Source organism: Ictidomys tridecemlineatus, chromosome 5 (assembly GCF_052094955.1).
Source record: "Ictidomys tridecemlineatus isolate mIctTri1 chromosome 5, mIctTri1.hap1, whole genome shotgun sequence".
Classification (NCBI taxonomy): Eukaryota; Metazoa; Chordata; class Mammalia; order Rodentia; family Sciuridae; genus Ictidomys; species Ictidomys tridecemlineatus.
Window position 1 is genome coordinate 180,923,577 of NC_135481.1, and position 15,627 is coordinate 180,939,203.

General features: G+C 59.7%; 1 protein-coding gene and 1 long non-coding RNA gene across 2 annotated transcripts in view; one reads left to right on the top strand and one right to left on the bottom strand.

Moving 5' to 3' along the window:
• The window catches only part of Tgm2 (transglutaminase 2), a 29,359-nt gene extending 18,593 nt beyond the window's left edge, over window positions 1-10,766 (bottom strand). Inside the window, exons 1-3 of the mRNA XM_013360559.4 lie at window positions 10,403-10,766; window positions 6,654-6,833; window positions 2,300-2,542 (exon numbers count right to left, since the gene is read on the bottom strand). Of these exons, the coding sequence (XP_013216013.2) occupies window positions 2,300-2,542; window positions 6,654-6,833; window positions 10,403-10,751 (772 nt within the window). The 5' untranslated portion in view covers window positions 10,752-10,766. The remainder of the gene's footprint in view (window positions 1-2,299; window positions 2,543-6,653; window positions 6,834-10,402) is intronic.
• A 1,643-nt stretch (window positions 10,767-12,409) lies between these two features.
• Window positions 12,410-14,706, top strand: LOC144377613 (uncharacterized). The gene is made up of 3 exons (XR_013438604.1): window positions 12,410-12,677; window positions 13,255-13,331; window positions 14,326-14,706. It is a non-coding gene; the product is annotated as an uncharacterized LOC144377613 (long non-coding RNA).
• The last annotated feature ends 921 nt before the right edge of the window (window positions 14,707-15,627 follow it).

Here is a 15,627-nt window from a genome sequence, read left to right on the forward strand (position 1 = left end):
TAATAATAATGTCAGGGCCGGGGCTGGGGCTCAGGGGCAGAGTGTGAGGCGCTGGGCTTGACCCTCAGCACCCCGTAAATAAATAAAGAAAGGCCCAATGACAACTGAAAAATGTTGTGGTGACGGCACTGGCCTAAGGGTGGACACCTTACTATACATATGGAAACCCACTGCTCCACCTAAATGCCCATTTTCTCCTTCTGGTCTCCAAGGCAACCTCTAAAGGTACGGTGGGCCCAGGGATGGGGCCCTGTGCCTGTTGGGAGCCCACCCTGGGTTCCCCGGCCAGCAGCCCCTCTCCTGTTGAGGCGGGGAGTGAGTGGGAAGGGGCCGTCTCCCGCGCTGCTCTGTGGCCCTGCACGCTGCGAGGACAGCGAGCCTTGGAGGAGCTGAGTCAGCGGCGCCAAGAATGAAAGAGAAAGCAGGACTCAGAGTGTCGGCTGGCGGGTTGAGTGGGAGCTGGAGGCGAGGTCCCTGCCCAGGTCTCCGGTCAAGGTGGAGACGCCTGGGACGCGGGGCCTTGCCTGTGATGGCCTTGGATCCCGTTCACCCTGAGCCCGGGATCCCATCTCACAGGCAGACCCAGCCCTTTCCCACCAGAGCAGTGTCCTCCCCAGCAGCCCAGCCCAGCCCAGCTTCCTGCTCCCCAAGACTCCTCCTGCCAGGACGTGGGTCACTTTAGTCACCCTGCTGCCTGGCAAGCGGCCACTCCAACCAGCAGGGCAGGCCCAGGCAGAGCTGGAGGAAGGGGACTTCCCCAGAGCCGTGCGCGCCCTTCCTTGAACCCGAAGGCCCTGCAGCGGGTGTGGGTGGGGACACAGGCCTGTCCCTGCTTCAGGAGCAGGGCCACCAACAGCTGTCACCCTCTGTGGATTGACTAAGATTTAAACCAAGCTGCGGTGGGTCCCAGGGAGGCCGCTTCTGTCTCTATAAATGGTTCCATGTGCCCAAGGCAGGGGGCTCATGGTGACACCCCAAGGGCCACGGGAGCTGGCCTCACGGCCATCAGTGGAGTGCTGGACATGGGCAGGGTACGAGGCTTTTAGAAGAAATGAAGAGATGTGCACAGACCAGTGTGGACGGATCTCGGATGACACGGGGGAGGAAACCAAGCTGCAGTGGACACTGTGGGGGCCCCCTTTATGTTTGAGGGACACAGATCCACGAAACAGCCCTGCCCATGGTGAGCCAGGAGATGGGCCCCTGGACGGAGGACAGCGGTGTCCTCTAGGAACCGGGCGGCGTCTCCCGGTTGTGCCTGAAGCTTGTGTTTTTATGCTCTGTGTCTCACTGTCACCTGTAGAAATCAGAGCCAGAATACGCGAAGGAGGAAATGGAAAGGACCTGATCAAGTGTGTCACAAAATGCCCCAAAATAGAGAAGAAAAACGTAGAGCAGTGATCCAGGGAGAAGGCGGTGCCAGGCTGGGCGGGGACCGTGGCTCCTGGTGTCCCCCCAGCCTCCTCCCTGGCTCGCCAGGTTGCGGAAAGCGCCACCCAGGAGGGCAGGCGGGCTCTGCTCCGGGACCTGGACCCCCGACCCTCCCGCACAGCCCTCCACTTTCTCTCTGCCCCTCATTGTCCACTCACTTCCTGAAGAAGCTTCTAGAACCCACTTGACCTCTCTGAGCCTCAGCTTCCTGTCTGAGAAAGGGAGGAAGCTGGCGCGTCCCCAGGGACCCTCAAAGGGAGCAGTTAAAAAGGAGAAAGAGGCAGCGAAGAGGGGAGGCTGCCTCAGTCACCTCCCTGGCCTCTCGCCCTCCACCGAGCCTCCCCGGACCAGCCTCGGGAGTCCATAGCAGGTCCTGGTGGGACAGAACAAGGACATGGCGGTGCCCGGCACTGGGCGCCAGGCAGGCACCCCATTCCTGACATGGGGCTTCTACAACCCGAGACACCGCCGTGCTCCGCCATGTAGCGAGGAAGCTCTCACCAGATGCGGCCCCTCCTTCCTGGACTCCCCAGTCTCCAGAACCACCAGCCAAATTAACTGCTGAGGTTTATAAATCACCCTGTCCCTGGTGTTCTGCGATAGCCGCAGAAAACACCGAGCCGCCTGGGTCACAGTGTGCTGGGCACACGGGTCTCAGACATGGGAAGAAATCCTTGGGTAGCTGGGTGGCCTCAGGCCGGTCATTTTGCCTCCAAGGGCCTGTCCTCTGATTGTAGAGAATTCATGTCCTGAGGCTGCAGCTCTGAGTGGGCACAGCCAACCCACCTGAAGCTCCTCCTGCCCTGCCCATGCCGTCCCCAGTGGCCTCCCTGGGTGGCCCACCACCTGTGGATGGAGCGTGGCTCACCTGGGCACCAGGCATTGAAGAGCAGGGTGAAGTGGCCCAGCACGAAGCTGGAGCCCTGGTAGCCGGTGGAGGCCTCCATGCTGAGGCGGTACAGGCCGATGGGTGCGTTGGCCGGGGTGCTGACCTGCAGGGAGAGGGTGGTGTCCTGCTGGTCGGCCACAAAGGCCGTCCAGGTCCCCTGCTCCAGGGTGTCAGCCAGCTGGAAGCGGGCCTTGGTCCCCGCCTCCTCGCTGGGGTTGGGGCCTGTGGAGAGAGAACACAGCAATGGTGAAGAGGGGTGGCCCGGGCTGGCAGGGGCCGGGGACACATCTGGCGGGCACACATCTGGGATCCCAGGCCAGGTTCAAGGCTGTCAAGAGGACTTTGGCAAGAAGCTCATCCTCCTGAGACTGGGCAGGAATCAGAACTCCCACCTTGCGGGTGGCTTCGTGGGGACACATGAAAAGCCACAGACACAGAGTCGGTCCATGACCAGAGAGAGTCCTCCCGGGGGAAAGCACAGCACAGCCTGGGGCAGAGTCTCAGGGTGACTTGGGACAGACTCATCCCCTGCCCAGGCCCCGTGTGCCCATCCGTAGCAGGATGCTCCCCACAGTCCTCCATTCCTGCCCAACCTTTACCTGCGACCTCCCGCCTCCCCTTCAGAGACAGGAGCATGCGCTCGGGGCAGGATGGCACCTGCTCCTGCTGCAGGCTACTGAGGGCCTCTGTCTCCCAGGGCTGCTCCCCAGCGCCCCCCCCCACCCGTCTCCCTACCGCCCTTTATGCTGACGCTGACATTTCCTGCTTCCTCTGGGACCCCTGGTGCAGGTGGGGAAACTGAGGCTCAGAGAGGATGAGGGCAAGTTAGCATCTGAACCCAAGTCCCCGACCCTCAGGTGTCCCCTCTCACTGCTTCTCCTTCCGGAAGGGGAGGCTCCCTCATGGGGTCTCAAAGGCCCAGCGAAGCTGGGAGTCGGTCACAAAAGTGGCTGCTTCTGGGCGCAGTGGCACCTGCAATCTCTGCGGCTTGGGAGGCTGAGGCAGGAGGATCGTGAGTTCAAAGCCAGCCTCAGCAAAAGTGAGGAGCTAAGCAGCTCAGTGAGACCTTGTCTCTAAAGAAAACACAGAATAGGGCTGGGGATGGGGCTCGGTGGTTGGTGGAGTGACCCTGAGTTCAATCCCCTGTACCCAACCCCCAAAATGTGGCTGCCTGCTTAGGTGAGGGGACAGCCCAGTCCATGCAGACAGGTCTGAGTCACGGGGCGGGCGGGAAGGGGCTGGTCACTTTCTGTCCATGGGCGGCCGAGAGGAGAAACAGGGAATGTTCTCTGCCTGGCTGGGCGGCTGCCCAGGAGGGTTTATTTTCATGTCTCACCTCCCTGCCTGCAGCGCCGCTCACCAAGGGGCTCCTCCCAGCGCTGGCCCCCTCCTCCCTGCTTGCCCACTCCACCCACACCCAGGCCCAAATATAACCATGAGGTAACCGGGACACAGCCTCGGGGCCCTGTCGGGTGCCAGGAGCTGACTGGGAGCCTCTAAGTGCTTCCCGACTTCCAGAGCTGCTGGGGGGGACCAGGCGGCCTTGGGTCTAGTCACCTGCCCGGCCCCCAGGGCCCAGGCCCCAGGCACCGGTTCATCAGTTAAAAAAGCAGACTAACGCCACAGGCCTGGCAAGGTCGGCCCTGAATCCTGTTTGTAACCTGGGACGGGTGATTCAGCTTCTCTGGGCTACATTTTCTCATCTCTCAATGGAGCCAGTCGAGTAGCTTCTCGTGAGGTGGCTGGGAGACTTCCAGACGAGGTTGTGAAGCCTGGCACACAGTAAGTGCTCAATAAACACTGGTCCTGTTGTACATCATCGTCACCGGAGCTCCCTGAGCCGTTCAGAGGGCTCAGTGAGAGTTCATAGAAAGCGCTGACCAGGAGCCAGCTCCGAGTGACCACAGAGAAAACAGGCGCCTCCTCAGTCTCGTCAGGAGGCATCGGATGACTTCCCCGGACGAGGAAGCCCAGGCCCAGAGGGTTGAGCTGGGAAGACGGTCTGTCCTGATCTGACGCCTGGGCCCCAGCACAGAGCGAATAGTGTCCCTTTCATTCTCAGTAAAGTCCCTGTTTACGTGATCAATTATCTGGTCACTGTGGAAACAGGCACAGCCACTGTCTCTGTTGACATACCACCCTCGGGGGTGGGTCAGAAACACACGGCTCTCTATCCAGGGGCAGCCTGTGCGTGCGCACACACACACACACACTCACACACACACACTCACACACACACACACTCACATACACACACTCACACACACACACACACTCACACACACACACTCACACCCTGTGCTTCCCAGAGGCCCTGAAGCAGGGCATGGAGAGAGCCCGGCCCTGGCCCTGCTGCTGCTCTGCTCTTCTCCAAGATACTCTCAGTGGGGCCAGGGCCACCGCGGTGACTGCCCCAGGCCTGAATGACCCTCGGGACTCAAGGGCTCCTGGCCCCCTTCCCAGGCGCAGGACTTCGCACCCCTCCCCCGCGGCAGGGGGCTGTTTGTCCAGGGGCCTGTGCCCTGGGATGGGGCCGGTCACGTCTCCCACAGTCTGGGGAAAATCCACAGCCACTGCTAAGGGCGACGGCCTTCGCCGAGTGTCCTTGGCCAGCCTTTCCCCTCCCTGGGTCTCAGTTTCCCTGGGGGTGGGACAGGCGGAGCACACTAAAATGTTCCAACAGAGGAGCGGCATCCCCAGCCAGGTCCCAGGCCGGGCGCTGACCCAAGCCGGGCCTGAGGGTGGGGGCCCAGCTTCCTGGTATTGTCCCTCAGGCTTCCCCAGCCCCTGGGAGGGTCTTGGTCACTTGGACCCTGGACAGGGAAGCCATGGCTGCCCACCAGGGGCCGTGGAGGTGACCAGGATGTGCTGGCGAGGGCCGGAGAGAAGTCGACTGGAAAGCAGAGATGAGCGGCAGGGTGGGAAGGTCGCGCCCGCCCAGCACGGAGCGTGGGGCCCCAGTGACCTACCGAGAAGGCGAAAGAAGAAGGTGGCCCATCCCAGGGCCCCCAGCTGGTGACCACCCACCACCCGTTTCTACAGGGGAACATGCCGAGGCCCAGCAGGCGCCTGTGAGGGTTGGAAGCCTGCTGTGTCCCCGACTCCCTGAGTGGCCCACCTGGCTGAGGGACTCGGTCTTTCAGATCCCAGATTCCTCCTCAGCACAATGGGGACCCTTTCTGATTCCAGGCTGCGAGGGTTGAGATGCTGCTGGGGCTTCCCGGATAAAAATGGGGGTTTGCACCAACCTGAGCAGAACCTCTCAGGGGACACACCCGGGCCTCACCGGTCATGGACCCCAACCTTCCACCTTACAGAGGGGGAAACTGAGGCTAGAAGATCAAAGACCTGCAGGGCCCCTCGCTCTGTTAGAAGGGCCCTGAGGATGCTGGTGTGTGGGGTGCCAAGAGGGGAGGGGCACAGGAGAGGGACAGGGATGTCCTGGGCAGCCTGCAGCCTCCGCGATAAGCCTTATCAAACGCCTCCAGGTGAATGGGGCCCCAGCCAGGGGCCAGCTCCTGCCTGCCGCTCTCTGCCCTCAAAGACCTCAGAAAGAGCCGCCTCTCACGCCTGAGGACCAGAGTCCCAACAAGTGGCCCTTTGTTAACCCCAAGGGTGTGGTTCCCTCTCAGAAGCCAGACCAACTGATTTGGCTCTCAAGACCACTTTCCTAGGAACAGTTAACAAAAGCAGATCGGGTAGAGGCACCTGGGGATAGGCTGGCTGGGGCTCAATGTCCCTTCATCCACCCCTGGAGACTGTGGACTGAGACAAGCAACAGCCACCAAGATCTACAGGACGTCCCCCCGCCATGTCAGGCTCTTCCCACTCAACAACCTTCCTGTGTGTGTGCCATTCAGATGATGAAACTGGGGCTCAGAGAGGCTAAGTGACTTGCCCAATGTTACACAGCAGGTAGGCCACGAATCCACTTAGCGGGTTTGAGCCACTCAGACTTGATTTGGGCCTGATCTCAGAGGCCTGGGGGTGGGAGTCGGCAGGGTTGTACGGATTCCAGGAAGCAAGTGTTGATAAGAGATTGGAAAGTTGTTTTGGTGTGGGAAAGACAGGCAGGATCTAGACAGACCTTCACGACCCTAGCGCTGGGATGACAGGTCTTTGGCACCCAGGGATCCAGGGATCATAAACAGGCTGGTTTGTGAGGCCGGATGGCCCACTCTCTGGGCCTCGGTTTCCTCATCTGTAAGATGGGGCTAGTGACAGGTGGGCATCTCCAATGGGGCAAAGAGGTAGGAAGCCGTCTGACAGAGGGGAGGGGACAACCGGTGGGATGGAAAGAGGAGGGCGAGGTCGAGGGGCTGCAGGTACTCACCTGTCACGGCGCTGAAGGTAAGGGTGTCCACGCTGGCCTCATAGCCACGGCCCTCGAAGTGCAGCGTCAGCCAGAAGCCCTGGCCCCGCCGCAGCACCAGCCTGTCCTGGCACAGGTCAGCAGTGTGGTGGTCGCGGCCGTTGGCCTCCAGCTCCAAGTCACACCTCTCCAAAACCAAATCTACGGAAACGGAGATCACAGGAGAGGCAGGGACCATGATGTGTGACGCAGGACACCTCTGTGCTCAGAACCCCAGCCCAGCCCTCCTGCAGCCCCACAGGGGCCTACCCCTCTACTTCTGCTCGGGACGAGGCCGCCCACGGTGGCCGGTCAGGAGAAGGCTCTGCCACCCTCCGGTGGGGTGACCCTCACCAGCTCCGCTTTTCTGGGGCCTCAGTTTCCTCATGTCCCAAGTGGGGCACAGCAGATCTACCTCCAGGGGCTGCTGTGAGCAGGGGCAGGAGCAGTGTGGGGGGGGCACACTCCCCGAGGCCCAAGTACTTGGCTCTGGAGGGTCCTTCGGGGGGACAGGATTGGTGCACAGGTGACTTGCACAGGACTGGCTGCTGGTCCAATTTTGGATTTACAGGAAGTACCCAGGCCTGAGGATCAGGCTAAACATAGAACCGGGACCCAGCCAGCAGAATCCATTCTCTGGGAGACCGTAAGCAAGGGATCTGGTTTCTTTAACAAACAAATTACAAAGAAAAAAATAAAAAGGAAAGCTGAACGGAGATCCTTTGAAGAGAAACTGGAGAGACCTTTCAACCCACTGTGATGTGTGGCTCTTATTCAGATCTTGATTTTAAAAACTATTTAAAAATTTTAGATTATGGCATTTGCTGGTAAATGGTTGGAACTGGAGATTGTCAAGCTAAGTGAACTAAGCCAATCCCCAAACCCAAAGGCCTGGATTCTCTGCAAAACCGTCACCAATTTATGGTGGATTCTGGTTAATTATTAGCAGGGGGATTGGGTATGAAATTATATTCTGTTGGGTCTTTTTTAGGTTTAATAATATTTTTAGCCTATTTGGGGGGAATAGTAGTATTTGGATACACCACTGCTATAGCAGCAGCAGAACACCCTGAGACGTGGGCTTCTAACGTGGGCTTCTAACGTTGTCCTTTGAGGTGTTCTACTGTTCTCTGGGATGGGCGGACGCTAACACAATAGGGAGGGAAGGATAGAAGGTCACTGGAATAGACAGAGGAATGAAGGGGAGGGAGGCGACGGGAACAGGAAAGACAGAAGGAATTGGACAAGATGTCCCATGCTCAGATCTGAACACGTGACCACATCGTGTCCAAACACAAAAATGGGAAGTTATACTCCATGGATGTACAAAACACATTCTGTCTTTTTTAACTGAAAAGAACAAATACACAGTTTTTTAAAAGTTTAGTACCCATATGAGACGATTTAAACACTGATGGAAAATGGTGGGCGGTGCCGAGGAATTTTGTAATTGGTACCTACAAAGGAGAATCCTTATCCTTTAAAGATACACAGTGGAATATTTACAGATATCACGTGATGTGACGCCTGGCATTGGCTTCCAAATTACAGGGGAGGTGTCAGAGGCAGAAAGAGGGGATGGCCGGGCCGCATGAGAACGTGGGGACTGAGTGTGTTATTTTCTCCATGTTCGTCCAGTAATCTCGATAGGAAAAAGTTAAAAAAAAAAGGTAACAGAAGTCTCAGAGTCCTCCGGACCTGGGTCTGGTTCTGAGCTGCGCTGTGACCCTGGACAAGCCATGGCCCCTCTGGTGCCTCCTCCCAAGCCTTGAAGGGTCACCATGAGGTCTAGGAGAGGATGCCTGGAGCACCCTTCCCCAAGGTCCAGCCCAGGCAGGACAGCGATAAGAGAAAGTTCTATTGATAATTTCAGAGGAACTGAAGGCCAGGTCAGGCACAAGGTAACAGGCAGGTGGGGGTCTGCAGGAAGCACACCCCCCATCAACACTGGCAAATTCAAGGTGGAGATGGGAAGCCCTAGGGTGGGGGGATGTGGTCCAAATGAGTCAGGGATTTGTCCAAAATCACCCAGCAAGTGGGTCCTCCCAGTGGAACGCTGGTCTCAGGACGCCTGCCTCCTACCCTGGAAATATCCCAAAATGAGGGCCAACAAGTTCCGGTGACAGCCAGAGGGTCTGTGTGGACAACCTGCGCTTGAACCTCACAAAGATCCTTGGTCCACCTCCACAGGTGCAAGCTCTGTGGCCCGGGTGGCTCAGCAGGTGACTGCTTTGGGGTCTGAGTCAGGGCTATAGGATCCTGGAGCCCCACCTGGGGGGCCACCTTGGCCTGGGGAGCCACCTTGCTACAGCTCAGAGCCGCCGCCCCACCCCCTCTTCCATTTCTGGGCCTTTCTCTCCTGGGGAAGAGAGTCCTCACACCCCTCCCAGCAGGACCCCATTATCATCACACCAGGGGAGGCCGGCAGCCTCTGCAAGGAGAAGCTTCCTGCCACCAGGAAATACTTTGAAAACTTCAGCCCCAGGGAGTTTCAGCAGGAAAGAGGTCACTGTTTCCCCCAGGAGACCTTGAGGGTGGCCAGTCCCCTGTCCAAGGTGATGGAGCACTTTCTCAGCCTATTGCCTGAAGCAAGGTTTCAAGAAGCCGGGATTGATGGAATGAAGCTCCGGGCAGTGGGAGCCCTGTTGGAAGGAGCCCTGTGGCAATGGGGCTAGGGGCTCATCATAACCGGCCTTTACAGGTCCCCTAGCCCCACTGGGCCCGGTTTTCAGGGACAGGGTTGAGAAGCTTCACTGGGGACAAATGTCCATCTAGGTGGCAGATCACAGCATGCTGGGGAAGCTGAGTCTCCAAGAAGGGGGGGGTGGGGGGTGGGGGGGTCAAGATCACACAGCAGCTCAGGTAGATCCATAGTTCCTCCCGCCCCTCCCTGCCCCATCTGCCCCATGTCCCTCACCAAGTTCCCCCTCCCCATGCCCCCAGCTGGGGTTCTGGGTTCAGCAGTGTTAGCTCGGGGACATCCTCCATGGTAGAAGTCCCTGCCCCAGGACCTAAGACTGTGGCACTGTGTGTGTGTGTAGGGGTCAGGTAGGAACTGTCCCTAGATCTCACCTCTCAGCCCTCACAGGTGCACCAAAGGCTGGCACTATTTTCTATCTTTTACGGGAGGGGAAACTGAGACTCAGCAGGTGGCCTAGAGTTAGAGATTGAGGGCGGGAAGGGAACCAAGGGGACAGGCCTGGTCTCTGCCCCCTCCCCACAGCATGCCAACTGTCTCCTAGAATCGGCCAGTCCTGGCCGAAACCAGGGACAACCAGGGACGTGGGCACCCCCGGTCCTGGCTGGCAGAGACCAAGTGAAGCTCGGTGTTCCGGGGCCAGGCCAGCACCCCTGGACAGCTGAGGCCAGGCCAGCACCCCTGGACAGCTTTCCCCCCGCGGACCGCAGGCACCGGCTCCAATTCAGTGGCCCAGGGAAAGTGACAGCCGCGCGCCAGGAGAGCGTCTTAAGGTCGACAGCAGCCTCAGCATTGAATGGCCTCGGCGACCCAGGGGGACAGAGCCGGGGTCGTGCCCGGGATGGGGGACCGAGGGCCCGCCCCTCCAGACCCGGGAGCCCGGCGCCCGGCCCAGCTCTGCCCACCTGTTGCGCTCCGAGCCGGGGACTTGGCGGCTGAGCCGCGGCGGGTCCGGACCCCCGACCCCGCGGGACCCCGGAGACCCGAGAGGCAAGCCCGGTCCCTGAGCGGCGGCGCGGCCTGGGACACTCACCCTCGGCCATGGTCAAGGGGGGACGGCGCTCCTCCAAGGTCACTGCGGCGGGACCCTGCCGGTGCGGACCACTGGCCGGCGACGCGGGCGGCCTGAACTTATAGCCCGCGGCGGGGCGGGGCGGCGCGGGGCGGGCGCGGCCACCCAGCCCCGAGCGGGCGCCCCGGGACAGAGCCCCGGAGGGACCGCGGCCAGGGCGCCCCCTGGCGGACGGCCGTCGCGCAGCTCGGGGACCCGGAGACCAGCGCGGGAGCGGGACACGTCCACCTGGCCCACAGCGGGACCCTGGGTGACAGAGACACTCAGATCCGACAGGCCACAGCTCGGGCCCTCTCTCTGTCACACTCATAGCAGATACGACAGGGACACCCAGAGGCACACGTGGCCACAGACACACTCCAACAGACCAACTTGAATCAGACGCCAACGCCAGATACAGGGACAGGCACCCTGCAGGAGCCACAGGTGGCCTCAGACACGCCAATGAGGGGTGCCCAGGGGCAGCGGCTCACAGACAGACAGAGCTCCAGGCTGGCAGACAGCCCTCCTTGAGCAGAGCCCGGCGAATCCTCCTGTGCTGTCGCCCTGCATCCTGTCCTCCCCACTTCCCTCTCTCTCCTCAGTCTTCCATCCACTGGCCTTCCTCGAGGGCCCACTGTGTGCTGGGAGGGAATAAGGCCAGCTTCCAGGGACCCAGTCTCAGACCCCACGAATCCAGCGACTGGGGGCCCATCTTCCATCCTGTACCTCGGGCCCCAGCCTCCTGTGCTTCCTTACCCACTATGAGGGTCCCTAGAGTCAGAGGCCTCCCCAGCCCTTTTTCTGGAGCAAGTTTGACGTGATTGACGTGATTGAGGTGCTGGGGCTGTCGAGTTGGCCCCATTTCCTGTTCTCGTGTGGCAGGTAGCATAGGCAACCCTCCTGTGCTGCCGTAGTGTGTACTTGTCTCTAGGTCAAATGGACCCTGCCTGCAGCCTTACTGAGCAACCCCAAGACAGTGCTGAGCCCTGCTCACCTGCAGAACAGCCCCGGGGTGGGCCCTGTAATTGCCCCATCATATAGAGGTGGCACAAACCGTTCCCCGCAGCTGGTGAAAGCTCAGCAGAGGGAGCGGGCTAAGCATGTGTTAGTCACGAGGCCAGGGTGGCTGGGTGTGGTGGCGCACACCTGTGATCCCAGCTGCTTGGGAGGCTGAGGCCGGAGGATTGCCAGTTCCAGGCCAGCCTCAGCAACTCAGTCCGAGATTTAAAAAAAAATAAAAAGGACTGGGGATGTAGCTCAGAGCCAGAGCACCCCTGGGTTTAATTCCAAGAAACACACACACACGCACTCACACACTTGCACACACACACACACATGCACACACACATGCACACACACATGCACATACACATGCACACACACATGCACACACATGCACACACACTTGCACACACATGCACACACACTTGCACACACACATGCACACACATGCACAGAGACCAGCGTTCAAGTCCCCGCTGCTCTGACAGTGCGTGGCCATGGAGGTGTTTCAAGTGTCGGGGCCTCAGTTTCCTCCTCTGTGAAATGGCTGAGCCCCACCCTCATGGGCCTGAAGGAGACTCAGTGGAAATGGTGGGAACCGGGGACCCCTCACAAGGGGTGAGCGAGTGAGAACTGGGGTCTCTGAGCCTTGGCACAGAAACCCAGCGGGCACCTCACTTCACCTCGGTGCTGGGTTTCCTCGTCTGTGGAATGGGCAAGGCCGCGGGGCACACTCTGCAGGGCTGGTGAGAACTTAGAGCAGCAGCCAGCAAACAGTTGGTGCTCAATGGGTGCTGGCTGTGGTTCCCAGCGTGGGGCGTGCAGCTGTGGGGCCCTGCAGCTGTGGGGCCCTGCTGGCTGCCCGCTTCCTCCCTCTCCCACTGCACAGAACCAGGGCCGCGGTGACTCAGGCCCTTGAGCAACCCAGGACAGGGCCAGCCGGGATCAGGGCTGGCCTCCAGGAAGGTGGCAGGCCGAGGTCAGGGCCTCGCTGAGCCCAGAGACCTGGGTTCCAGCTCCAGTGACCTGGTGCCGCTGGCGGGCTGTTTCCCCAGGTCTTGGGAAGGGCTGGAGGAGCCTGCCTTGCCTCCCCTGGCTGGAGAATAAGGAGCCAAACTCCATCTTGGTGAGGCCCAGAGAGGGTGCTCACGGGCTCAGGAGCCAGGGCAGCAGAGCGAGGAACCCTCAGCCTTGCTGGGGTTGTGCTGTGCGAGAACAGGAGGCCTTGTTACGCTTCGCTGTGTGACCCCAGGTATGTTATCAGACCTCTCTGAGCTCCAGTTTCTGCTCCATAGAGTGTGCAGTGCGTCCCCCTGCTGAGGTGAGAGAAAACATTTGCACAGAGCTGGCCTCACGGAAAATACCCATGAGGCTACTTACGAGGCTACTATCAAGAGTCAGGCTCCCTCCCCTGGGGAAGGTGGAGCAGGGGGCAGATTACATAGAGTATTGGTGGGGGGCTCAGAAGGGCTCCTGCTTCCTCAGGTCTCCTGTGCACCCAGGGCCACTGAGCCTGAAGCCCGCCATTAGGGAGATCCTGTCTCTTACTTCCATAAGGGTTTTCAGGTCTCAAGATGGGGACAAGGTGACTCTTGATCAACCTGAACAACCCATCCCCAGCCAGGTATCCTGTTTAAACCTTACCCGAAGTCCCATCCCTGAAAAAAATAATCTCATATAGGATTTTTATCATTTGTTAAGTGAGAAACCTGGGGCTCAGAGAGGTGAAGTAATTTACCCAAGGTCACACAGTCCGGAGGTGGGTTACAGAGCCTGGGCTTGCTCTTCCATGACTCAAAGGTCAGTCTTTCTTCTTCCTGCCCCTATAGGGAAGCCCTCAGCAACCTGGATCATGTTCATGTTCTCAGCAAGTGAGGCCGAGTGTGTGGGGCCTGAGAACCGGAGAGTAAGTCAGCAAGAGTTGAAGGAAAAATAGAAGGATGGAAAGAAAGGAAGAAGATTAAGGCTCAGAGAGGCTGGGCAAATCCTTTGAGGTCACACAGCATGACGGGGCTTCCAGGCTCAGGATCAACGCAGACATTCCCAAGGGAATGGGCCTTTCCCCAGGACAGAGACCACCCTGGACGGGCGAAGTGGGAGGATGGGGTAGCACTGGGTGGGACCATGATGGGGCATCAGAGGCCTCAGCTTTCTGACAACGGGTGACTAAGGGGATGAGCAGCGTCTGCAGTGAGGGAGCCCCGGGTGGGTGGGACAGCAGAGGTGGACGGGCGAGGGGGGACAGGGGACTCCAGCAACACGCCCACGGTGCCTCGCAGGCCTCGCCTGCCACCCCTGCCCCTGCGCAGTGTCCCGGCCCCTCCTCTGCACAGTGGACACTCTGAGCTTCCATTCCTGGGGACATGGGGCCACTCTACAGACCCCACAGGACAGTCCACCTGTGCCCAGACCCACCCTGGGGACATTGTCCTCCAGGGAGGATTTCCAATTGGGATGGCCTCCTCCTCACCTGCCCAGCCTCTGCCAGGCTGGAGGCCGCATTCAGAGGCCCTTCCCGGTCCCCCAGAGACTCCCCTCTTGCCGCCTCGGACCCAGCACCCACAGCAGCTGGTCACAGCCTTGGTCATGTGAGGACTCGTGTTTGTTCCTGTCCTCCTCCAGCCACTGGCTCAACACATGTTTGTTGAATGAATAAGAGACCCACAGCAAAGAGCAAGAAAACACGAGAGAGAGAGAGAGAGAGAGAGAGAGAGAGAGAGCGAGCGCACGTCTGAGTCAGGCCGGGTGGTGTCTAGGGATTTGTCGATCCCTCTTGACAGGATTTGAGGTCCCAGCTGCGCCTGGCAGGACCCGGAGGCAGGGCAGGGTGCTGGGCCTCCCTCGATTCCTGTTGGGAACTGGGCCCAGCGAACCCTCCATCTTATCACCAACCATTGCAGGAGATCACCGGGAGATGGAGCAGGAGCAGGAAGAAGGCCCTGCAGAGCCTCAGAGAGGACAAGCAACTTTTCCCAGGTCACACAGCAAGACAGAGAAGAGTCAGGGTGGGGCCTCCAAACACACAGAAAACTGAGTCCTGGCTCTGTGCCTCGAGCTCTGAGTGTGAAGCCTGAGAAACTGCCTCGTTCCGTTTGCAACTGGGTCCCGCATTATAGCTGGGTGGGGAACCAAGACGGTGAGCCTGGGGCCTGCCTGGGCTCTGCTGCTGTGGGCCCCAGCCCTGGCCTGTCACGCTGGCTGAGTGGCCCCTGGCCTCAGCTTCCTCTTCCACCTTCAGGAACTCAATACCGACCCCCAGCAGGGCAGCTCCCAGGAGCTCAGAGAGGAAGGGAGAGCCGGGGGGGAAGGGGGTCCTCCACGGTTGTCATGACTAAGTGGCACATGATCCCCTGAACTGATGCCTAACCACAGTGCGTATTGGCCGGTGCTGCGTGATATTTCTGCACTCGTCCTCCCTGGCTAAGGTGGACCAGGGTGACGGGCGTGTCCACCAGCTCAAACATTCATCCTCTCTTTCTATCGGGGACATTCGAGATCCTCTCCACCAGCTGTGTTGAAATATGCGATCGGTTGTTAACCAGAGTCCCCTGGGGAGCGGCGGGACACCAGGGGTGACTCCCTACCCCTGCACCCACTCGCCATCGGCCACCCTGGGAACGGGGGTTTCGGGATGCGGGGAGCAGGTCCTGCCCACCCCGGGCAGCGGGCCTGGACTTCCTAAAGGACAGTTACTCACAAGGAGCCATCGTTACTCGGCGTGTAACCCTAGCAGGACAGTCACCCTCTAGCACAACTCCAAAGGCAGGGGACATTCGGAGCCGGCAGAAGGAACAGCAGAGGCGAGCGGCACCGAGGGCCGGGGTGGGAGCGGCAGGGAACCGCAGGACGAGCAACGTCTGGGGCCATTGTCCCGCCTCACAGTGCCAGTTGTCAGCGATCATGACAGTGACCCAGAGACTCCCTGGGAAGAGGGACTTTGTGACCTGTGCTTGGGCCCTCGAGCTACTTCTTCCTCCACCTCCCCTAGAGCAGCAAAGCGCAGGATCCAGGACTCTGGCTTGGCAGCTGGATGGACCTGGGTTCAAATCCAGCCCTTTCGTCGGTCGCGCTCCTCGGTGACCTCCTTCCCAGCCTTCTTAGAGGGGACCGCCACACTTAGTGGGATCAGGACTCAGAAAAGGCAGCTGATTGTTTGTTCCGAAAAGGAGTGACGTGTTGGGACAGCTTCTAGAAAAAACTTC